Source organism: Coturnix japonica, chromosome 6 (assembly GCF_001577835.2).
Source record: "Coturnix japonica isolate 7356 chromosome 6, Coturnix japonica 2.1, whole genome shotgun sequence".
NCBI classification, from domain to species: Eukaryota; Metazoa; Chordata; class Aves; order Galliformes; family Phasianidae; genus Coturnix; species Coturnix japonica.
Window position 1 is genome coordinate 20,399,540 of NC_029521.1, and position 25,317 is coordinate 20,424,856.

General features: G+C 48.0%; 1 protein-coding gene and 1 long non-coding RNA gene across 2 annotated transcripts; one reads left to right on the plus strand and one right to left on the minus strand.

The window, feature by feature from the left end:
- Positions 1-1,588: 1,588 nt before the first annotated feature.
- ARL3 (ADP ribosylation factor like GTPase 3) lies at positions 1,589-25,317 on the minus strand. Its single transcript, XM_015867191.2, has 6 exons — positions 25,198-25,317; positions 17,038-17,181; positions 16,110-16,226; positions 11,669-11,719; positions 9,478-9,663; positions 1,589-1,884 (listed from the first exon to the last, which is right to left on the minus strand). The coding sequence occupies exons 1-6, from the start codon at positions 25,198-25,200 to the stop codon at positions 1,837-1,839; spliced, it is 549 nt and encodes a 182-aa protein (XP_015722677.1). The 5' UTR covers positions 25,201-25,317; the 3' UTR covers positions 1,589-1,836.
- Positions 1,884-15,726, plus strand: LOC107316075. The gene is made up of 2 exons (XR_004307709.1): positions 1,884-3,959; positions 15,145-15,726. It is a non-coding gene; the product is annotated as an uncharacterized LOC107316075 (long non-coding RNA).

Here is a 25,317-nt window from a genome sequence, read left to right on the forward strand (position 1 = left end):
GGAAGCGTGTCACTTCTTTGTGTCATTAGCTATTGCCTAACAGCTCGATGGAGCCTTTGCTCCCCTCCCAGCCCTGCTTTTTGCAGCAGGCTGCATCACTCCATCTGCACGTCCTGCCTGGGCTGCAGACAGATGCACTCAGGGTGCTGACTCACAGACGCAGGCAGATTACATTCGGATTGCTGCAGCAGTTGCTGTCCCAGCTGTCCCTCTGCCCCCAGCCACAGCAACGACAGCTGAACTACGCGCAGCCCAAACCCTGAACCATCCCGATGTACGGGGGGGACCTGGAAGCTGCCCGAGATGATTTCAATCTGCTGGGCTGTAACACGGAGGTGGCTTCACGCGCAGTGCAGATGTTTCTGCTGTGAGCTGGAGATGTCCTGGGGAAGGGACGAGCGAGGCGGGGAGCTCCGGGGGTGTCAGCAGCCGCCTGGCTCCATGAGTCAGCTCGCTGGCGCGTGGTGAAGCCACATGCCGCAGGACACACAGCTCGCCCCGTGCTGCCAGCCTGCGAGAGGTGGAAGGGGTAAGGCGGTCCCCAGCCAGCCCTGGCCTTTCGCAGGCAGGCAGCAAACAAAGCTGGCAAGCAGGGCAGTGGGATTATTTTACCATCTGTGCATTAGAAACTGGCCCAGGAGTCACCAGGCTCGCTTCAACAGGACGTGGCTGCTTTGGCGCGCTAAGTGACTCCTGCCCGCCGTCAGCTGGGGATAGATTTGAATCACGGACAAGGAGGTGGAAAAAAGCTTTTGCTTTTCTATCTCAGCAACCACGTCCTTCTGCAGGAAAGGCAGTTCAGGGCAGAACAAGCCCTAGCTATAAAGAGCATTTCCCATCTGCTGTTGCAGGCTCCTCACCTCCACCCGGATGAGCTGCAGCTGGCAGCGGGGCTGGGCACCTCCAAGCAGGGCTGCTGAGGAGGGTGGGAGTGGGTTTTGCACACTGCAGAAAGGAAGCCTGGGACCCGGTATCTCATTCTAGAAAGTAATCACGGACTTAATTGCATTTTGCTGCGGAGTTGCCTTAACATCAAGGGAAAATCAACAGGGATTGTTCAACATCAAGACTAATCTCGCATATGGAGCTTACTGAACACAGGAACCACGTTTTTGCTGGCTCAAGGTGAAACGCTGGGCTAAATTCTCCTTCAGCTGCGAGAAAAGCCCCAGGCACGCTCATCCTGCATTATTCCAATTGTAAAGAGCTTCAATTATACACACATAACCCTCTTCCTTCTACGGCGGCGTCGCAATGTAACAGTGTCTCGTTATGATCAAACTCCTCTTTTATGGCTATAGGAATATGCTGAAGTCTTCTACCCTCATTACACAAATGACTTCTTATCAGTTTTTTTTTAAGAAACTACCCACAATTGGTAACAAAACCACGTTTTATCTGTCACTGAGGAAAAGCTGTGACTGACACCTGAGCGTGTCCTCAGCAACTGCAAGCCTGCACGGATAGGGCAGCTCCTATGAATTTAAGCAACTACAGTAACTCACCACTCCCTCTGCTTCACACTGAATCAGTCTTGCTTCTGCTTACAAATCTGCTGGCTAATCAGACATTTAATACTATTTATGCATAGGGAGGAAATATATAATTCCTTTATTGGGATAAAAAACCGATACTAAAGAGCAGGTCAGGTTCCAAATCCAGCAGTAGGTTTTAACCGATGTTGTTCCCTTTTTTTTCTTTCTTTTTTTTTTTCTCTTTTAACAGCTGTAGCTGTGCACAGATGGAAAAACATTTGGTCAGAAAGCAGCAAATTAGTGTTTTCAGGCTAGAATTCTGCTCCCACCGCTCCTCCATTTCCATGCAGCTCAGAGCGCTTTATTTCTTCTTTGCATTGACATTTTTGCACACCCAATTCATGCCGTCCTTTAGACAGAGAAAGGCAGTGTTAGTCAAGGGAAGGGAAAGCGAATCTCCAGCCCTCCTCTGCCCCATACCTGCGCTCTGCACCCAAAACCACCATGCGTAAAAGCAAGCGCTTCATTGCTCGGTTATCAGAACCTTCTTCTGACCATAAAAAGTATCATCATCTCATCCTGTCACTATGCCTCGGTCCTTCAAGGAAGGATCACGTTGCAGTTAAGGTATGTCAGCAGCAGATCGAGGCTCAGTTCTGGGTTCGGATCATTTGTGTAACCTTGGCCATGCCACCTTGTCTTTGAGACTATGCATTTTAAGCTGTTTGTTACACAGCCAGCTCCATATTCAGAGCGTGCCTCTAATTCTCTGCACAGCTGTGTGCCTCCTGTGTGTCCCCAGGCAAATCACATCAGCTCAGATGGACAAAAGTCCCTTTAATCATGGGATGTGGACTCTGTGCCTCTCAGGAACAGGCGCTGTGGGGTAACACAGTGGGAATGGAGGTGGTCATGTGTTAGGATGCCGACAGGCTCGTTAGGGTAAACATGTGCAGCACTTCTTGCCATTGCAAGCAATAGGGCAGCCCTTCAGCTGTGGGTAACTGAGTGCGAGTTTCTTGCTGAGGTCCTAGAATGGGACATGCCCCTGAAGGACACAGTGATGCTTTATCCCACTCCTGTCACTTCTCTGATGTGAGGCGCAGGATGCACAGTTCTCATATTGGTGTCCCAGAAAACCCACCTCTATCCTACCTACAAGGCATTGCTGGTGCCATGGTCAGAAAGAAGGCAGGTAGGATGGGACATGGTTGTGCTTGTAAATTGGGTGAAAGCCATTCTGGAGCTCTGGAAGGATTTCAGTGCATTATGTTCAATGGTCAACATGCTGTGTTAAAGAATAAACAAGCCCAGTTTGTGCTGGCTGCATGTGGGGCCCAGTACTAATAACACTGCTACCTCAAACCTGGGGGAGGGCTGCTGCCTCCAGTTCCATTTATTTATCTCCACAGCAGAGATCGGCGTAAAACAAATTGTCTGAAATCCTCAGAGCAAATGGGAAAAGACGAGAAGTAGATTCATTTTAAGGCCCAGTAGCTTTGTGTCTTCCCCTTTCAATAACACCGATAACCTAGGTGTAAAACATGTAATGCCTTAAGCAATCAATAGCGCGGTTTAAAGCTTATCACTTTAGAGAGAGAGGGAGCCAGCCGTTCCCAGCCAGAGGAATGCCAGGGCTTAACAATGGGGCTGGGAAGAGAGGTGTCAAGCCTTTGGCTCCATTGTGTGCTTTAGAAATGCGCATGATTGCCTGCAAAGAGTGAAAATAAATAAATAACTAAAAATGCTCCCACAATGATTTCAGCTTCCCCTGCCTCGGAAGCAATAATCACATTTGCACACATCATGGCATACAAGGCAAGCAGAGCTCCTCATTCATTTTGAATGTAGGTTTATTTGCTGAACCAGAACAGCTGAGACAGCTTAAAGTAATAAATATCAGCTGACACCCTCTGCTATTCAGCACAGTAATCTCAGAAACAATACATCACTGCAAAACAACAAACACCCATCCTATCTTCTACCTAATCTGACCACAACCTGAATTCACAGTGATTAAAACTCTGCCTGCTGCCATTGGGGGAGCTCGGGAAGGGGAAAGACAGGCCGTTTTAGCACCAGCGTGGTGAGGGTCATAAAGCAGAGTTTATGATGGGATTTACCGTGGCTGGGAGCCTGGCTGCATCAAGCATATAATGAGGGCAAAAGAATGACATAGCAAAATGCAAGAGGAAAGGTGAACTCCAAACAGGCTTGAAATACGTAAGTAGGTCGCTGAACTTTTAAAGCAGGAATTGATTTTAAAACTCTCTTCTGGCATAAGATAATTGACAGGAAAAATCACATTTAATTGTGAATATCTCCCTGCCTGACAGTGATAAAGAGAAAACGAATGCGGCCAGCTCCACATAAGATCTATCTTCCTCATCTTCGGCCTCACTGCAGCTTCTGGTGCAACTTCATATTTTCTGCAGTGCCCTGAGAGCAGCAGCAAATGCAACAGAAGGCAAAGGAAACAAAAAGGTACGTCTGCAGTTTTTCTGCCTAAGGTGTGAAGTGGGACAGGGGGTTGTGAAGACAGAGAAATGGAGGGAAGCTGCTACAAACACAAAGAGCTCTGTGGGGAAAGCATGGGGGAAGGAGGAAAAGATGCTTGAAAGAGTCAAGTCCACAAGGAGTCAACTGCACTCATCTTTTGTCCCTGCATTTTCTGTCCCTATATCTGCATGCTTAAAAGATGGCTCTGTGCAGAAAGTACAGTCCCTACAGTAACATTTAGATCTTGATAGATGTCCTTGGGCTGCTTTGTTGAGACACAGCGACGTTGGCAGATATTCTGAGGATGGAGACGGATACAATATTAGTATTCCAGCCTCAAGTCAACCATGGGAAAACTTAGCCAGGGAAAGATTTCAGATCTTTCAGCTTCAGCTCTCTTAGCTCCTTAACAAGCAGCTAGTAAACTTTACCAAAGCAAAGAGAGAGAACTCCAGGGATGAGGATAATGCTCCTTGCAGAGAAATGCTGCTTAGCGCAACCCTGCCTCGCTGCAGTCACGTCTGCTGTTGCACCAGGGGAGTTGTGCTGTGACACCCTTTGGGAAAGAACTGGTAGAGCCTCCCCCAGGAGGAATGCAAAGTCCTGTTTGAGATTAGCCCACTGCTTGCTTATTCTCTGCGTTATCAGCTTTGTGGCTGTGGGAGTGAAGTAATCTGACTTCAAACACAGCAAACGAGTCCCTTCCACCCCATAAAAAAGCATCCTGATTTCTGCTCCCCTACAAGCCAGGGATCAGGCGAGGCCACAAACTTGTGACCCCTAATGTGACCTTAAGGACAGCAAAGCTTAATCCTTTCATGTAATCTTCTGTCTGCCATAACAAATTGGGTCATGCAAGTACAAAATTCTCCATCTCTAGCATTTTTGGTGTATGTTATTTTAACTGTCACTTTCTTCTTCCTCTGCACAGCCAGAGCTGTGGCTTCATTATCTGTCATTTCTTTGCTCCTCTGCTCAGCATACAGGCAGGCTTTTATAGGCTCCCACAAGTATACCATCCTTGTCTTTGCCTGGGTGCAAGCTTTTTTGTCCTCTGAGACCTTGTATCCCCAGTGCAGCCTTGTAGAGTCTCTTTTTACCCTGCTTAAAAATCACAAGACTTCGCCCTGTAATCTGGAAGTACTGCTGCTTTTCCTCATCACAAGTGGCTCTGCCTGCCCCAGGAGAGCTGCAGTAGTCAAAACTGCTTTAAAATCACATTCACAAGTAGCCCCAGAACCTTCTTAAGATGTGGGAGATCTCTGGCCAGCCTGCTGTGGCTTAGACATCTTTTAGACAAAACCTAGCTCAGAGGAGATATAACACAGAAGATTGCTGGGAGTTCTGCTCTGAATCTTGCCCCTGTCAAAGTGCTGAATTGCAGGACCAGCATCACGTTGGTCTTGGGCTCCACTGGGCTCCCAGTGGAGAATGGAGCCCAACAGGGAGAAGTAAGCAGTGCAGCCTACAGTCCTTTGGGCCAGACTGGCTCTGCCATAAATTAGAGTTTAGTGGCTAGTCTCATTTCCACTGGTTTTTAATAGTCTCCTGGGTGCTATTATGTTTGGGAGACTCTGGACACAATATGCTGCAGCATCGCTCTGGAGGAGATTCCTTGGGGCAGGCTGAGCTCCTGCTGCCTTGATCTGAGATTCTTGCTTCAAACAAGAAATGAGCTGCAGAGCACAGACTGGTCCAAAGTCTTGAGTCATGCTTAATATATACTGGCCCCTCAGAAGCATCTCCAGCAAGAGGGCAGGCAGCTAAGCAGGGGAGACCCTTCTGCTTTTACCTCACCCCAGCTGGCCAGGATGGAACATGTCTTCATGGATGGAACAACGTCTTCAGCTGGCACAATGCAGGATGCCAGCTGGCTTCCAGAGGGCTCTGTGTGGGGTTTCCAGTTAACCCAGCCACCTCTCTTCTGAACCTGCTCAGAACACTGCTGGGCCCCTCTTCCCGAGTCCCCAATGGTTAATTTTAAAAGAGAAGATGACAATATGGATTCCCTCCTTAATTAACAGTTTTATTAAATAACCCAATTGAAATAATAGTTAAATTCTCTATATTTATATCATTCTATTAACCATGATCTAATCTCATTAACCTTGAAATCCCCAGTCTTAACTACCCAATTCTATACACCATGGTGCTAGCAGCTAAACTAATTAAATGACCTTCAAACTATTTCTCCTTCACGTATCGGCGTTATTTATCTTTGCTCATTGCTCTTCCTACAAGCCATCACAAGGATCTTCTCCCATGAACTCTACTCCTCCATGTGCTCGGTACTAAATATGCCACTACTCTTCTTTGTGGAATCCATTGGTGATGCCTCCGATTTTACTCCAGCTAACGCATTCCATCAGCAGTGATGGTTAGCGTGATTGCTCTTTGGCTTTCATTCTGAATACCTGATGCTTCCACATCTTCATTTATTTTTCTGTCACTCATTGTCATTTCTCAAAGAAGTCCTTAAAGCAGTGACCTGAGCACTAGCTACACAGAGAGCTCCCTTCTGAGCCACTGGTAGACACAGTGTACCATGGTTCTCAAAATCTTCTCTCTTAATCTCATGCTCTCAACAAGCTTTTCTTTGATTCCCCTACGTTTTGAGCACGTTGACTTATCAGAGTCCCAGGAATGAAGACATTCTTTATTCCTAGGCTGATCCAGTTGCACCTAAAATCATTTAGTTTAAAAGCCATCTTGGAAAACATTCTGTTCAATGAACTGCCAAGGAAAGGGAGAGCTTGGCATCCTCGCAGCCTGACTTGACAGGACTGGAGTTATGGCACAAGAGAAATATAAGGGCTCTTACTACAAAATGCAGAGACTTTGTGACTTGTCTTTTTGCAACAGTCACTTATGGAACAAGCTGCAGTATTTAGAGCAATGAGACTGGGGACGACAGTATGTTATCTGCCCTGCATCTAAATTAATTTGTCCAGATAAGCATGATGAACAACATCTATAGGGCTGCAAATACTTTAGCTCTTGTCTTCTGTTTTCAGGAAGTTAAGTACAGAACTGGATTTAATTTCTCTGGGTGAGAACACTGGGCTTATATTCTGGCCAACTGAACGCATATGAAGATGCACTACACTTTGAAGAGAGGGCACAGAAAGGAAGACTGAGCAACAGATAAGTGGGCAGGGCACTTCAGAGAGCAGCCTGCAGATCAGTTTGGAGATGAGGCATTTTTCAGAGCTCATCAACAGAAAGTGCCATCTTCTGTCATGGAGCTCTTCCACATCCAGCACTCCTCCCAGAATCTCATCTGCCATTCTACTACCCCTAAGAGTTGGACTTAGATAAAACAGAGGAGGGCCTGGAGGAAGGAAGCAGGTAGCCTGCATTTGTCTGCAGCCCTCTGAAACTGTAACCTTGCTTTCCCTATCTCGATCATGATCACATTTCTTTGAACTTCAACACTGCTGCTGCAGAACATCTCCCTCTTAAGACCGCTGCTTCAAAATGAAGATTGCAGAGTTGAAGCTTTTCACAGGTTTGGTTACAACGTAGCTTTGCAGGACACCATCTGCAATGCAACACTTAGCTCTAAACGTTAGATTAAGAATTTCAAAGCTAAATATCTACTGTAAGGGGTCAGGTCAATGGATGCCAAGGGACAGAACAACTAGGAACAGGGTTCTTTCTCCCAGTCTATGGCCCAGGCTGTTCCTAACTCAAAAGTTATCCCCAGATCTTGTCTGAGGAGTTCTTTTGAAATTCACTTACTATTTTTCTGAACCAATCAACCTTTGGTTGGAACCTTTGGTCTCCCCAACATCTTCAGCCAAAGAGATCCACAACTCAATTATGCAACTAGCAATGAAGCAGCTTTTCTTTCTTTTAAATCACTGCTTTGCTAGGAACCTCCTTCCTCTAGCAATGTGGGAAAAATAGCACGTAGTCTATCTGTCACTTTTGTATCTCATAAACCCCAAAGACATTCTCACTTTTTGTCCTCTCTCTCTCTTCTAAGCTGCAAATCCCGATCTATTTATTCTCCTTGTTTACAGATGTCACTCTGTACTGCTGATCATTCTCAAAATAATCTCAAAAGAAGATCCTCAAATCTCTCATACTTCCAAGCAGATGTATGGACAGTATTTTTCTAGATGGGGGTAGTTAAGTGCTGGAAGAGATTATGTAGAGAGACAGGGGAATTTCCATGCTTGGAGATACAGCTTGAATGGACAAGGCCCTCAGCAACCTCGTTTGTGCTTTCAGTTAGCTGTGTTTTAAGAGAAAGACCCTTCAACCTAATCTCTATGATTTTACTGCTGCTGAAGTCTTTTTAGATGGGAACAGAGGCAGAAAGGAATGTCATGTTCAAGGCTGGTGCCTACCACAACTTTATTCTGTTATAGAAGAGAGTTTTCTGGAAAGTTCCTTTTCTAGTTTCTGGTAACTCCCTAGCATTTGTTTTTTTCCTTTTTGGCCTTTGCTGAGCACTGAGCTGCTGTTCCCAGTGATCTGCTCTCTGAGTAATGGCAGCTAATTTAGAGCCCATCATCATATATGTCTAGTTAGAGTTGTTTTTCTTCATGTGCATTACTTTGCATTTATCAACACTGAATTTCATCTGCCATTTTACTGCCCACTCAGTACTGTGGGCTTCTGCTCTGACTTTTCATACTCAGCTTGAGATCTGGCTACCTTGAAGAGCTCTGTAGCATCTGCAAATAAGGAATTCACTGAATATGCAGCGGAGATAAATGGCTTCATGATTTTGTTTCTTTAAGTATCAGCAAAGGGAATAATCCTGACCGCTTGGATTGGGAGCGCTGCAAATATTTCATTAATTCAGGAAAGCCTAAGAGTGAAATAAACAAACCTAGGTTCCATTTACATTACAAAGAGCTACTATGCTGCAGGAACTGGCTACAGCACAGGAGCACAAGAGGCAGCTATTACACTTCAGCTCAGGAACATGGCTCAGCCCCCTGTGCGGGTCTGTGCTGTCCCACATGCTGCCATTAGAAGTGGTCTTTGCCCCACGTGCTGTTCTCCTGTTTCTCAGATCAGAAAAATTGATTGGATTTTCTCTGGCGCCTGGGTTGAGCAAAACGCCAAATGACATTAAGTAGTGAAGGTAAATCAGATTTCTAAAGTGCACACTTGTAACAGTCAAAGGGGTTAATAGTAGAAGGCGATTTGTTTTGTGAAAATGATTAACCTGACAGCAGTCTCTTTAAAATAAATCAATGTCTTCATCTGGCCCGGTCAAGGGGTCCCGGGTGGGGAGGTGAAAGCTCCCCTTTTCCAGGGACAGAGAGATCCCCAGGGCCCACGGCTGCCCCTCCCCTCCACGCAGGAGGTGAGTGAGATACGTGACCTGCTGTGAGCAGTGAGTGTTTGGCCCAGCAGTGAGTGTTTGGCCGTGCTGACCCTCCTTTGAGATGCAGCCAGTCCTGCCCCACCCTGCAGATCCACAGACAAGGATCTCTCTCTGCACATGGCCTGCTGGCACAGCGAGCCCTCTCCAGTGCCTCACCTGTACTCCTTCTCCTGAAAGAGCGGAACAAGACTGGATCTGCCAGACTCTGTCACGGATTGTGTGTAGGTTCAGTCCCTCGGCAATCTCTGAAGCAGGGGCAGCCGTCAGCAAATCCTGCTTGTTAGCGAATATGAGCACGGGGACTCCACCAAGCTTTTCTTCATCCAAAAGCTCAGCCAGCTCCTATATCATTTACAAGAGAGTAGGGTGAGGGGGAAGGCGGAGGGAGGCAAGGGAAGAAAACCTTCAGCCACCAGTGGTTGTCTCTAATTAGAAATATATTTAGGGCAAATGCTGGAAGAGCGTGTTCCAGTGTTCTTATTATATGAGAAGAAAAATGTATACAATCATCCGAGCCCAAGGTTCAAAAGCTACTTCTTCCAATTACAGGTTACAAAAATCTTCATCTTAGTCTGAAATTAGCAGTTGCCTTAAAGGCTACAGCTCTGTGTTTTACCAGTCGCTGCTCACCAGAGACCAAAATTGATGAAACAGCAACAAAACATGTAAATTGGCAGGATGAGGAATCTGTTTTAAGTTACTGCCTGACTGGCATTTGTACCTGAGCAGCCGCTGACACCAGCCCTGATATCTGCACTAATAATGACTTTCAGGGGTTTGTTCCAAGTTCCATAAACTGCAACTTGAGCAGCAGAGGACTTTTTTTCTTTTCTTTTTTTCTTTTCCCCCAGAAATGGAAATCCCACAAGAAAGTGGCAATGCTTTTGAAGGCACTGGCCAGCTGAAGACAAGCTAGGTCAGCTCTGCAAGCTGGATTTTGGCTCCATATGCACAGTACGCATTGGGTGGCATCCTGAGAAATGGGTCTGTTCATTCTAAACCAAATGACTCAAAGAGAGTCTCTCAATAGCCCAAATCTGAATCTGCAGTAGATCAGCAATGGCTGAAATACTTAATGCCTAGGGGTGTGCAATGGCCTCATGTGAAACAAGCACAGTTTCAAGTCGCTTCCCTGTGTGTAAGCGTGTGGCAAACCCAGCAGAACTTCAACCTGTAAGGTCTGCTGGCATTGCAGAGAGATGAGATTTCTGTGGGCTCCTTATTAAGCTGGAAAGGTTCTGCTCTCAGATGCTGTCCTGATATCTTTCATTCACTGACCAGAAACTTTTGGATTAAAAGAGTGCAGTCAGGGAGATGCTAAACTGCAGTGGAAATCCGATTCCATCCCCTCAAAAGCAATGTTTGGTTTGGAAACGAGGGCGAGAGAACAGAGTTATAAACAGAGTTGGCCAGGAATTTCTCAACAAAATAGGTCTTTCATCTGACACGGCTGATTTATTGAAATCAAATTACTTGTGGAAATGTGAGGGGTCCAGCCCGAGTCCACCTGACTCAGGCAAGTGCTCTACGCTTCTGCTTTCCCCCCCCCTCCCCCTTTTGCCTAATGAATATTTAATTGCTGATTATAAAACAAAATGGCATCAACAAGAGAGAAATTTCCCCTGCTCCTCCAATAACCAACGATCCTTCTGCTAGGGTGTGCCCTTGAGACTCCAGAGACAAAAGATCAAGTGCCTCCTTCAAAACAGGCAGAACAGAGGGCTTTAGGTTTAGTCCCTCATTTCTGACTCCCATTTCAAGGGGTGAATCTGCTGGCAGGTATTTTGACACACCTACACTTTCCAATTTTTATAGCATAAAGTTCAAAAGTTCTATTTTTTGTTCCATCCTAAAACACAAAACATTACAAAACATCGAAACTTTGCAGAATGGAAATCTTCTTTTCTAGCCAGTTCTAGTCACAAAGTTCCTGGGTTGTTTTTATGTTGTTCTTTTTTTTTCAGTTACATCCAAAAGACAATCAAGTCAATATGATTTCCATTTCAACTTTGTAAATAAGGAAATAAGATTCCTAAGGGTCTTGGTTTGGCAAGGTTTAAAGGACTTAGAAAAGTTTTTGTGTTATTTTTTTTTTCTTTTAGTATTGGGCTCTGTTTGCTATTCTTGTATAGTTTTAATGAAAACCGTTCTATTTAAACGGAATTAGGCTACCTATTTTCCTTGTTTCACATCTACCAAAATAATCTGCATTGATGTTGAAAGGCAGGTCTCTCTTGAAATGCAAATTTCCCTCATAAACAACAAAATCATCTCCCTAAGTTTTGTGAGCAAGGGGCACTCAGAAGCACTCCGTTACTTCAAAGGAAGCTGGGCATAAGTAACTCACCTGACCTGTTTCTTCAAACCTCTTCCTATCTGCACTGTCAATGACATAGATCTGAAAAAGAAATGAGGGGAAAAAGTTACTTTTCCCAGAATACATTCTTCCTTCGTATCATATAAATGAGCTAAGCCTAATAATTATGGTTTTGGCCACAAAGATACTTAGTATTATTTATATACCAAGTGTTGGCAAAACATCATGACGTTTAGAGAGGAACCTCCTTTTTCAAAACCAGAGGGAGTGGACAGCCATGTGGTTAGGATCAGAAAGTCACTGGCAGCAGTACTGGGGATGTTCTTACCAGCTCCGTGTTATCTGAAGAGAATGGGAGACTGCCTGGCATCTTCACAAATGGCCACCTTACAGGCTGAAGCTGAGTACAGGATGGCAAAATGTGGGGGATCCAGGCACAGTCGTTCAAACAGTGCTGCAGTGTTGTGAACAGACCAAGCTGCTTTCTAGCAGAACATGTCACCTTCTCATAAGCCAATGTGGCATATAACGGTGCTCAGGGGACAGATGAAGTTTGAATATATTGGTGACATTGTGTTTCTGTCCTACCACGACCTCCTGGAACAGGTGGCTGGGGACAATGGCTGGATCCAGCTTGCAAGACTCTGTCTTCAGCTGTCAGCTTGTCCTTAAGGGTGGCAGAGGAGACAGGCAGCAGCTGGCTCCTGAAGTCTGACCACAGAGCTCTTCCATCTCCGCGGAGCTGGGCACCACATCTCACAGTCTATGAGGAGGTCCCAGGCAGACATCTGACCCTGGGTGAGGGTGGTTCTCTAGCCTGCAGGCTCCCAGCCTTTGTAGAGGGTCCCCACCCTCTCCAGCAGCATGCCATGTCTTGCTTTCCTCTTGTAAATGCCTCCTGCACAGGCTAAAAGGCTCTTCAAAGACCCCACTAGGTAAGGGATTAGTAAATCCAGCCACCCTTCCTCTCTCCCTCCAGCAGCACTACTGTCATTCAGAAAGCACACTTAACAAACTACTAAAGAAACTGGGGTACCTCTGTATAACATCCAAACAAGAATCATCTCATATAGGAAGGGGAAGGTTGCTGGAGCAGCAGACATGGACAGGACTGGTGATAAACACTGAGTCTTTCACTTTCAGCCCCTGCCATTCTTCATCAGTGCTGACTGAAGCTGCTGGGATGTCATCTGCATGCTCTTTGGTGGCTTACAGGGAGCAAGTGTCAGCCTGGTTTTGAGGGAATAGATGAGCACAGCACCCTGCCATCAAGATAAATGGCATCCTTGCAGGCAGTCTCAGTGCAAAACTCCATGCCTCCAGGATAGTTCTGACCAAACAGTAGGGGGAGGGAAGATCTCTAGCAGCTCTGTCTACAAAACTGTAGGTACACCCTCAGTGAGCAGGGCTAGGGTTGTTTAAAATGGGATCAGATGAAAGCTGGAGAATCTGTATGCCAGCCTTGAGAAGGAGGAATCTCTTCAAGCTCACTGGCCTCTTGGCTGAGGCCTCCCTGGTCCTCCCTGTGGCTGATGCACACTGAGAGACCCTATGCATACATAGCAGGGTTGGATGCAGCTGTGCAGGGACGCTGCAGTAGTGCACGTGCCTGGTGCCACGTGATGGAGAAAAGCCCATGGGCATGCGTGACACAGCTTCTCCCTGCAGTGTGATCTCAAGCACCTGCAAAAGTACTGCATCAGCTACACCCATCCTCTCTGCCCCTCCCGAGCACCCACCCCTGTGCATCCCATTTGAGGCAGGAAGCATAGACTAGAAAGAAAGAAGATGTAGAGTGGTGGTTGTGAAACTTGATTATCATCTTTCCTCCTTCAGGACATCTCAGGGGAAGCTTAGCAACACGTGAATGCAATATTAGAGTGCTTCTTCTTAGATAGAAGCTGATACCTTACGTATTATGGTGCTTCTCTAACTGGCAAGGAAGAGTCCCATGTCACAGCCAGCTGGGCTTTCTCCTGCACCGCTCTGTTTCTTGCTAGGGAGCTATCTTGCAAGATGAGAACTGGAGACAAAGTGCTCAGGGCAAAAGCCACAAAAGCACAGCAGAGAAGGTAAAGTATGTGCAGAGTGCCTAATTCCAAACCAGAAACCACTGTGCCAAATAGCTGCAGGTGCCTGTCTGAATATGCAATCAGCCAGATATCCACACCTTATTTGCCTGGGTTAAGCTTCCAAATATCACAGGTGTGTGATGCAAGACCTAGTGCTCATTCAAAGGCACCTGCATGGATTTGAATCTGCAATCACTTCCTGCTTTTTAATGCTTTTTAAAGGGTCCTTTCTGCTTTGTGCAATATATTTTAGGAGAAGACGGAAGCAGGGGGTCCTGGGAACTGTGGTATATCTTATTTCCATCTTTCTTCTGCAGCTAGGCCCACACAAGGCTTGTTTCTGGCTCTAGTGTTTTGTAACATGGTTTGCCAGTTTGAGCAGCCCTCAAGTAGGGTATTGGAGCTTGAGAAAGAAACTCAGGTAAGGGTGGGTGTCTCCTTTGAGTAGCAGGCCTAAACAAAACCTGGACTAAGTGAGCTGGGCAGAAATTTTGCAAGTGGTGGGGCTGGATGAGGAAATAATACAAGGGATTTGTTAGCTCAATTTACTGAGGCATGACCTGCACCAGGTTTCGCGAGGAGATGAATTACTGGATTTAAGGGGTGCAAGAGCTGGCAGGAGAACTTGATCTCATCCTTTTTGCTGCTATCCCAGTTTTGGTGCATACCGACATGGAAAAGCACTGCACTAACATGCAGACTGTCCAGGACTGGCTACTAGCTGGCAAGTAGGGAGTGCAGGCTCATGTCCACATGCACATCTATTATTGCCTCTCTGAATTCACGCTGTTGCTTTCCTCCAAACTGACTCTGATTCTACCAACTATCTTACTTGTATGAAAAGAAAGGTTTCCTCTGCATGTTGCTTTAGCTGGAGTGGGAGGAGGGCTGGGAACACAGCTGTATTCATCCTCTGTCTTTGAATTCACCTTTATTTCTACACCTCTCATGCAGCACACCCTGGGAAGGGGGGAAGACTACAGACCAGCATAGCTCACTGCTTTGCCAGCAGAGCCTCACAGGCACTGTTTTGCAGTTGCGCAGCCTCTGCAGTCTGAACAACTGCTCTAGCAAAGATCCCCTAGCTGCTGCTCTGCAGTGTTGACTTTGATTTGCAAATCTACATTCACCCCACCAGCAGCTGCAGAGCTCAGACCCAGTGGGCATGATAGAACTGCAGCCATACCACATTTTCTTGACGTTCACAGAAGGGTATATGTAGTTTGTCCTGCTAGTTTTTCAAACATACAATTTCTCTTTATAAAGATATCACCATTACTCCCTGATAAAGCAGCCACTCAGGTTTATGCCACGCTGGTTGCCTTGAAACATCTGATTACAAATTAACAATGGATAAAGAGACTCCGCAGAAGAGACTAGGGGACTTTTTACACCTATTTAAACAACTTACTCATTTGGACAATGTTTTCTAAGCCTGCAGGTACAGCCAGGCCCTTCAGGACCCCGATGTGAGCCTCGGAGCAAAGAGCCCTACTCCTAGTTGCACTGATCCTCACTGTGGAAATGAACTGAAGCTCCCAGCAAGTCAGTGAGTATGTATGTGTGTGTGAGACAGAAGGGAGGAAGGGCGTCTTTCAGAGAGAGCTTCCTGCTTTCCCATGGGAGCCTGCAGACCTTGCTTAGAATGGCTTTTTCTCTGCTCCCACTGGCAACAGTGCTTAGCAGGGGGGTGGGCATGAAGCCCCCAGACTGTCTCCATCCTGCCACGTGTGGCTGCATGTTAGAGGTGCTCTTTGAAACTAGTCAGGATAGCACTTAGAAGGTCCCAGGGTAACGTGCTCTGGCATGGTCCCACAGTGTAATTATAATGGTAGTCAACTGTAGCTAATTGTAAGGTAACTGCAGCTAAGATGTCAAAAACATTAAAGGACAGTGTAATGATGAAAGGACCAAAGGAAAAGACAAGGGGTCTCTCTGTGTCCCTCAGCCAGAAGCCTTCTTGTCTGATGCCAGACACAACGTTTAACTCTTCTGTGCCTCGGTTTCCCCAACTGTGAAAAAGGCTCCATACTGACCTACATGAGGTTTAAATCGCTCATACCCATGACAGGCTTTCGGAGTCTCCAGTGAAAAGAGCCATAGATGGGCAAACTACAGGTTATTGATGTTTGCTTTTTTGAAAGAGCCTGAGATGAGAAGAAAGGAACTGGCCACAGCCAGCACCATCCCGTGGAAGCAAAAACATACAACTGAATGGCTTCTCCAAACATCACTGTATTTTTCTTAGCGTACCCAACCAATCTTGCCATTTCACTTGGAATAACTCCTGTTATGATGGCAATGGTGTTGCTGAGAACTGGGACATTACACTACTTGTTCCTTTCTGGCCAAGACCATGGATTACATGAAGATAACATTCAACTGCAACCAATACTTACAAGGATATCAGTGTTTTCAAAATAGTTCCTCCAGTACGGCCTGATCTTCCTCTGTCCGCCTATGTCCCATACGTTCAGCTTGAAGCCTTGAGACTGTACGCTTTTGATGTTAAAGCCCTGGAAAGAGCAGAAACAAAGGCACATAGAGCATAAACCTGAATGGCTGGATCAGATTCACAGGCAGACATTAGCACCCTATATATCCCATGCCTGCACCATGCTGTGAGATGGGCCAGGCAGCCATAAAGATGGATCGGCTGCGGGAGAGGCACTGGTGAAAATGAACAGCCACTAAACCATCAGCTGGCCTGTGTTCCTGGGCCAAGGGTTGATGCTGTCATGGCTACGGAAACATATGATGCAGTTAGTACCCTGGAAAGGCTCAGCAGGGTGGGTGCAGGAAGAGGTGGGAGAGCTGCAGATAAGGAGAAAACAAGGGCACTGTGAGAAGCAGGACTGAGCTTGTGAAAGCTGAGTAGAGAGTCCCAGCTCACGTGAAGCCAGAGGTCTCAGCTCAATTCGACACAACGCAACTAATGCCAGGCTTAAAAGAGCAACAGCTGCATGTCTGAAGGGTCCATTTCATCAATTAAAGCACCAACTGAAAGGGCATTCAAGTAGAAAAACAGGATGTGGCGTGGGCTGGCAACGTGCTGCCGCAACACTCAGGGGACTGGGACTTGGAATTAGGGTGTTGGGGCTGGGAGCTTTGCAAGGCAGCTACAGGGTGGGGGGAAGCATCTCCCATAGCTCTCTAGCAACCTCCTCTGGTCAATACAGGAGCAATGCTGCAGCATTTCTGATGGGTGACATCTATCTCCCCAACCCTGATGCTCCAAGAAGGGGGGCCAGAGGTACCAGAGAGGGAACGATGGAATATGCAGGATGTTTGGAGTTGGCTGGATGTAAGACAAAAGGCCTTCCTCACCTGTGTTGGTGTGATGTGGCTTATGTCCTCAGACGCCAGCTGTTTCAGGAGTGTGGTCTTGCCTGCATTATCCAGCCCCAAGAGGAGGATCCTCACCTCCTGGTCTGGGGTGCTTTTCAGTTTACGCAGGATTGACAGTAAACCCTAAATTAGCAAGAGAGACTGTAGTTGTTATTTCCCTCTGACTTTCCCCACCAGGCCGAGCGACCCATCCCTTAAAACAGCTTCTGTTCAGTGCTGGATCCCAGGACAGACTGAACCCCTACCCTCTTCCTTTCCTACTCTTCCCCCTCCCTGCAATTCTCCTTCATCTCCAAGAGCATCAGTGAGGTCTCAGGCAGCACAAATGCCACTCAGTGGGATGCGCCACTGACTGCATCGCTCATGTCACACAGCTGTTTGGCACTGCCTAAGCCAGGAAGGCAGTGCCTAAGGATATTACATGTAGGAGCTGCAAACCAAGTCCTTGCGAGCTCTTCATTATCTTTATCAGAGGGAAAACCCCATTAATTTAATCTCCCTCCTAGTTAGCTGTAGGTTACGGCACACCTGACATCAGTTCTTTTCATAGTAACTCCCTGATCATCTCAAACCCCGTTTATCTGTCTAAAACATGCTGGACCCATGGGGCACGTGCAGTTCTGATTCTCAGGATGTAGCACTTAACAGCTATCTCAGATCACCACACGTCCTCGCTAAGAAAAGCACAGTGGATTTCAGTCATTAGCCAGGCTCAGCTCTCTGAGCTGACAGTATCACTCAGGATTAGGAAACAGAATATGCAGGTCAGCTCATTTACAACTGTGCACGTTACAGCAGCACACCCAAGCTTTTGTCAGAGACCTGCACCTTTCTGAAAAGGATGGAAAATGGTCCAGATCCTGACGTGCAACCACAAGGAGCAAATCACCCTGCTTCCATCTGGACCTCAGCCCCGCAGGAGAAGGGCTGAGATGCATGGATGCTCCTGAAACTTGTTTGCCTAGGAAAAATGCACCCACAGCTCCTTCTGGAGCCTTTGGGATCCTGCTCAGCCTCCCACAGACCACTGCCATGCCTCGAAGGGCAATCATGAGAATGAAGTTCAGATATCAGCACAAGCCTGGGCTGCAGGGGCCCACCTCTCGAGCAGTTTTGTTCTCCCATTTGCAAAACAGAGACAACAAGGGCAAAATTAGCTAAATGTCACAAAGTGCTTTGTTGCTAAGAGGAACTGCGCCCTCTAAATATTCCTGCTGGGAGCTGAGGACTATCTGAGCCATGAAGGTTGCTCCTCATCCCCTCCAGATCACAGCAATCAGAAGCCTGTCCTCAGGATGAAGGGCTGCAGAGTTGCTGTGCTGCTGCTGCACAAAGTGCAGTTTGGAAAGGACGTGGCACTACCCGTCATGATGTCAAAGCTTTCACTGCACGGTGTGAAAATACACCAGACCCAAACACAGGTTAGATTTGATCCATGCCCTCCAAGCATTTTGGATTTGGAAGTAATCTGTTGGCTATCTATGTAAGTAGCAGATGAAGCTCACAAATACATGATGCAAAAGAAGAGGAGGAACTTACTGAAACTGTTTGATGGATATTTGTAGAATGCTGCGTGGCTGCCATTGTGACTGCACTTTTGTGGAAAGCTGAGGGTCAGAAATTCAGAGCTCGTGCAATGAAAGTTCGTGAAGTGAAATCTTACCCTGCCCCTTGGGCTGCATCACCTGCGCCATAAACAGGCTGCTACACACCTGGGAGGCCAGGCCCAGCTCAAGGTGCTAATGGGGAGCAGGCTCTGCTTGCTGGTGGTCAATGCCCTCATGCACCGCCTGCAGCCCAGGCTGTGACACCCCGTGCCAAGGCCGGGTGCCCACAGCTGGCTCTGTGGGGCTGCAGCAGGTTTTTTCACCTGCAGTCAGATTTATGGCTGCATTTGTTGGCCTTTAAATACACAGAGCTCAGCTCCCCATGAGAGCAGGAACTCTAAAATTCACACGTTCTACCCCCTTCCCAGGAAGGGCTGTGAATTTCCCATTCCTACAGGCTGACCCAAGCCAACACGGACCCATCAAAGCGCCGCTGCCGACTTCAGAGGGCTCTGAACCAGGCCCCATTATTTCAGTTTATTGCTCATGGTTAAAAAAAGAAGTTGTTGCAATGCTAATCCTATTCGCAGCACTGCTAAGAGTGGAGCGGTGCATCCCAGAGCAGATCAGGATTAGGAGCCGCTATGTTTCAGAATTCAACTCCGAAACAGCCGAGCGCAAAGCAATGTATTACCAAGTATTGCTTATCTACCAGGGAGCAATTCCCAGGGGTCGGGAAAAGGAACTGTTGTAAATGTTAATAGAGCTGCTCCCATTGTAGACGGATGCTATTTCTGGGCCAGTATGACAGCCTACAAGAGAACGATCAGCATCGCTCCATATTCTGCTGGAGTGACACCGCTGCACGGCTGATCGCAGGATTATCTGGGGTAGCCAATGGACAGGAGGATATTTATAGAAATAAAAGTATTCTCTAAGGTATAAAGTAAGCTGATTTAAAAGGCTGGAAGACAAGCAGGCCAACACAGAGAGGTGGACTCTATCTCAGTAACCGCCAGCATAGGTTACATGGTTTGTGTACACAACTTGAATTAAGAGCCAAGTAATAGCCCAGGCTACTGCAATTGTTAGTATTTTGTAAATATTATTACCTACTGGCACCCAGCATTTTCTCCCTAATTAGTGAATACTTAAGGTTAAGTAATGCTGGGCACAGACTGGTTTCTAATATCCTTCCTATTTTTTTTTAATTGGTGTAGTGAGCAGTTAGGAAGACAAAAAGCATTTCCTGACAGCTTGGTAGTCTGGAAAAAAATAACTCAGCTGAGTTGCTTGCAGCATGCAGGTACTACAAGGGACAAGCAACCCTCCCTGCACACATGCTACTGGATTAGCACCTCTGTGCTTGCACACACAGCACTGAAACCGACTTGGCCCAATGAGAGACAGGAAACAACCACCAAATGGGAAAATGTGGTGCAAAGAGGAGACTCAAATGCCAAGGGAGAGGAGCAAGGCCTTGAGGCGGTGCTGCAACCAAACGTACCCTAAGCAAGGAGGGAGCACAGGTGGGGTAAGGAGCAAAATGGGTCCTGGCAGAGGAGCTGCAGGGATGGCAGCAGGATTGCAAGGGCAGCACGGCATCTGCACAGACTGAGCAGACTGCGGCATCTGTAACAGAGAAGGGAACTGCAGATGCTGTTTGGGTAATGACAGCACAGCATGGCAGCGCGTGCAGCCTTTGGAGAAGGGCAGCCATAGGGAGCAACTCAAGGCAGGGCATGGCCAGCCAGAGACTGCCACTTGGTCACCTCAGGGTTAAGCAAACTATGTGTTCTATGTCAGGTTGGCTCGTTTAAAAACATCATTATCCTTGGTGGAGAGGGCTTTCTTTACAAGCACTGTGAGAAGACAGACTGATGGGGTCAGCAACAAGAAGACGGCATTTTCCAGACAGTGAGTGGGGACATAGGAAAAGAAAAAAAGACTCCTGACAATTACTGTGAAATCAGAGCGGGGCTTTAAATTCAGAGATGCAACTAAATGGGTAAGTGCACTCATAAACACGTTGAGCATGAAAGGGAAGCTAACCATCTTATTAGCATCCTTCTGAAAACAGGGATGTGCGGTTTTATGAAAGCCTATCATTGCTAGGTTTAAAATACCCACTGAATTATCGAAGGACGTTCAGTTATAGCTGCATGCAGTAATCCTGCTCTCCTTAAAAAAAGAAAATACAGACATATATAAAAATACGGTGACATTTATAGTCCTAGCTAAGGCTTTTGTGGGTTTATTCAGCTTTAAATCCAGGCTGTAGATGGGCCTTTTGAACTAGTTGATGCATGTAACTACATCCTGTACCACAGAAGCCGCCGAAAGGAAGATTCGCTTTATAGGCCAAAACAAAAATTGGTTTGGGACAAACAGAGCATTGAGATAATCTGTTTAAATATTGTATCAGATTGGCAATATAAGACCATAACGGAAAGAGCAATTTCCCCTCGTACTGAGGGCAGGACACACAGGGCATGGATAAAGCTTGGCCCGCAAGCCACGGCACAGCACAGTTGATTCCTATTAGGCAAGAGAAGTAAATGTATTCTGTTTAACTTTATTAACCGCAAAGCTCAGATAATGAATTTTAAACAAAACCATCCTCCGTCACCAGCAATCTCTTATCTCGTGGATGTGGGCATTCAGCTGAAATGGAATCCATTCACCGAGACACACCACGGCCACAAGCCCTGTGCCTCTCTAGCCACTGTGATTGCATAGCCCACCCCCTCCCTGCCCAGGCTCCCCACTGCCATGGCTGTAGTCAGACCTTCACCTCCTGGCCCTTTCCAGCCAGCTCATGAGACACGGAGGTGCCGGTTCCATTCCCCAGCAGCACACAGTGTCTCTCTCTGTCCTCTAGCCCCTCTGTGCCTCCCCTACAACCGTGGGAGAAACTTCACCCAACACCCACAAAGCGGCCCACGATTCTCTTGCTAATTCTGCCTCTGCCACACCTACAGTCCTCCAGGAGGTTCTGGCAGTGAAGGGGCCAAGTTCAAACCTGCCTCGAATTCACTCTCCTCCTATCGCTCTGTTATCTCTCACCACGGAGGGGGAACGTCTCCTTGTTCTGCGCCCCAAGCACAGCACAGCCCTGCTCACCACCGACTTTCAGCAAGCAATGCAGCAGCAGTTCACCATTTCTAAATAGATGAAGGCAGTGGGGACAAGCGGTGCTTGGGGAAGGACAAGAGGTTTTGCTGAGCCCAATCTCCTGCTTTCAGCAGTGGATGTTTGAGGCTCCATTGGCAGTTCAGAGTGTGGATCTGCACATACGGAGCTGGAGGAGGGGAGCGGGCCTGACAACTGCGCTGATTAGCTGGTGCCCTGAAGAATGACGTTTGATTACCTTTATCTTCGGCTGCAGAACTGCAAATGTCACTAATGGTCATAAAATCACCCAGCCTTTTTCAAAACACAACCGAAGTAAATTAATCTATTGAGCACGGTTTATTCAATACTTCTTACTCTGGCAGAACTCCCAACGAAATCATTTGCTTGCTGCATGTCTCCACCATATGGTGTCATTCAATGCAGACTTTCTTTTCTGTGCTGAAATCCCACATTTATTGGAGCCGAGTCACCTACAGAGCTCTTCCAGCTCAAACCTACTAACACAGTTTTCTGTCAAAGAGGTCACACGGCACTCGCTCTCTCGGTGCATTAACCAACACCAGCATGAGTTCTCCTTTCATAATTAAAATCAAACTCCTCTGCTCTTTGCAGACTTCAAGGAAGCGCTCTGCCCTGTGCAGGGCATTGCTGATGCCTGCCGCTTTGTCTCCCCTTCAGCAGTGCAGTACTTGGAAACCTCCTCCAGTTGTTGGTATGCTGCACTCCCTGCACATCGTTTCCCATAAAGCTATCGCACAACCAGTAAATAAATGAAAGATGTGTGACGTGCAGCTCTGCTAGGAAACTGGAGCAGCAGAGCACTGCTATAGCTTTGGAAAATGGTTTGTTTTAATGGGGTCGGTTGGGTACAGCCTCCATGTCAGACAAGGGGCAAAAGGAAAATTCTGAGCAGTACAGGCAGCAACACTTGCTGCTTTTGTTACAACTGGGAGCTCGAGGCCAGGAGGAAGATGTCTGACTACACGTTTTGCTATGTCGGTCCTTCATTCTCTGACCAAGATCTGCCTGGTGTCATCCAACCGCTCCGTGACTCAGTTTCCTTGGCTGCACAGTGGGGCCATGCATTGACAGGCCTGGATTGATGCAGCAGTGTCATCTTCAGTCAACAGCTTTAGAAGAACTCAGGTCGTCCCCCAGCCCTGCTACCCATCAGCAACAACCATCTCACTTGGTGTAGACAAGCAGGACGCAAGCTCTGCTTCACACAGCACTTCCACAACTCTTGAAGGCTGCTCACCCTTTCATGTAACATCTCCCTTCACTCTTGCTGTGAGCCCAGCACACGTGCTGCTCAACCGAGCCAAAGCCTTCAGCGCCACGCATCTCTCATGCTATGCATTTTTATGGCTCATCTTTCCCTCTGTGCTCCACCTACGACCTTCCAGCACCCCTGCCTCACAGCTGTGAGAAATGCTGGTATGCTCTGCAGAACAAGACACTTCCCCTCTGCGCTTACTCGGATGAGCAGTGAAATAATTTAAACGTCAGCATTAACCATCTTACCACTGGAATGGGAGCAAGCAGAACTGCTGCCCAGCCCAGCCAGTCCTTTACCCACACCATTTGAGAGGCTACAACTCCAAGAACTCTCAGAAATGAAAAATAGACTAGGAAGCATTAAAATGCTGTAGCAAATAGCACAAGCACTGGAAAACACCCAGTCCACCCTCCCCGTGCACAAAGCGCTCACATAACAACAGCCAGATCCCAGACTACACCAGTTTATCAGGACATCACAAAGCAGAAGAGCAGATTTGGCTGGTAGCAGCTGCAGGCCAAATGTGTCCCACAAAGCTGCTGGAGGCAGCTGCCTTCATCTCCACAGCAGATGTCCATCCTGTGATGGCTTTGGTGCCTGGTGTGACAAGCTCCATCATCGCCTGATCTAAAATACAGCAGGTCTCACAGTCTTTATCTCAATCTCTTTCTCTGTGGCACGGCAGGTGGGGATGCAGCCAGCATCAACTCAGCAAAGATGAGGAGCTGCCTTTGCTGTTCTCACTTATGCCTCCTCCTGTGCTTTAATACAGCTTGAATCCAGGGGGCTCCTGGACAAAACACAACTTTGCCCTACAGAAGCTCTTTCCCACATGACCATTTCCTTCAGCCTGGGCTCTCTGCACATGCTGTACCCCAGCTGCAGCTCCCCAGCCACCCCTCTGCTGATCCCCACTCATCCTTTCCTGACAGTCCTTGACGGATTCCACCAGCATCTCCCATCCCACCCCAACTACTGCAGCATCCAGCACCCAAGTCTATCACTCAGCCCCACCCTAACCTGATACAGGCAACATTTCACCCTCACCACACATCTGTCTCCCAGCGATGCCCTCTGTCCTTACCAGACCCTTCACAGTGAGGCTCCAATTCCTCTCAGTGAACACTGCTCCCCGTCAAATACTTTGTTTCCACACTTGAGCATTCCTTTCCCTTCTGGTTCGTCTCTTTCTCTCACTAGCACCAAAGTTCCTCTACTCCTTCCCACAATGAGTTCTTCTCTCTTCAGCCTGTGCTGTCCCCATTTCCTCAGCCCATGGCAGAAAACCCAAGAGCACTCAAATCCCAGCAACCCATCCTAGCCAGCCAACAGTGACTGGCACGGTACAGTGATCCCCCAAACTGGTCATCCCACCCTGGTCTCTCCCAGTCCCTGGGCAGTGTCTCAGCCCAAACACCCAGCTCCTTCACCCAGGCTTCTTTGCCAAGACTGAGCTCCCCTTTTAAGGCTATTTATCAACAGCCCTTCCAACTCTGCATGCCCTCCTGGAGCTCCCTCAACTTCTGCAGCCCCCAGGAACCAGCACAGGACGGATGGGTTGGAACGGATCTTAAAGCTCACCCAGGGCCCCATCCAAGCTGGCCTTGAATTCCTCCAGGGATGGGGAAACCTTCTCTGGGAAGGCCACACTGAAGCCATACTGAACAGCCGAGTTCTCCAGGCCGAACACGCGCAGCCCCTCAGCCTGTCTCCATAGGAGAAGTGCTCCATCCCTCTGAGCATCCTCGTGCTCCACTCCAACATCCCATGTCTTGTGCTGTGGCCATCACCACCACCATCACCACCACCACCACCACCCCCCCTTCCCCCTGGTTGCCCTGTCCATGGTCCTTCCCCGGTCACAGCTCCCCCAGCACTCGGTGCTCGGTCGCTGCCCCCATCACTGCCGTGTCCCTTCAGCCCATCCTCCCTTCCATCTCCCCTCGGGCCAACGGTGCCTCTGCGGCTCCGCTTCCCCCCGACCCCACGCATCCCCCCACGCCCCGACCGTCGGGCCGGACGCCCCAAGGGCCGAGCGATCTCCTCCGACCCGACCCACGCGGCCCGTCCCTGCCCACCCAGTCTCCCCCGTCTCCCCCATGTCCCCGATCTCCCCCCGTTCCCCCCCATGTCCCCGGTTTCCCTCCAGGCCCGGCCCGCCGCCCCCGCCCCGCTCACCATCCTCTACGCGGCAGCGGGGTTACCATGGGCAACTGCGTCACACACACGCCGCCGCTACGTCGCACGTCACCGCTTCCCGCCGGACGTACGGAGCGCGCGCGCGGGGCCCGCGGGAGG

Excerpts from the sequence above, each read along its gene's own strand:
- ARL3 (XM_015867191.2), bottom strand. Across the intron at positions 11,720-16,109 it reads TTGAAAACACTGATATCCTT|ATCTATGTCATTGACAGTGC; the intron begins GTAAGTATTGGT and ends TTTCTTTTTCAG. Across the intron at positions 9,664-11,668 it reads GGTTTGAAGAAACAGGTCAG|GAGCTGGCTGAGCTTTTGGA; the intron begins GTGAGTTACTTA and ends TAAATGATATAG.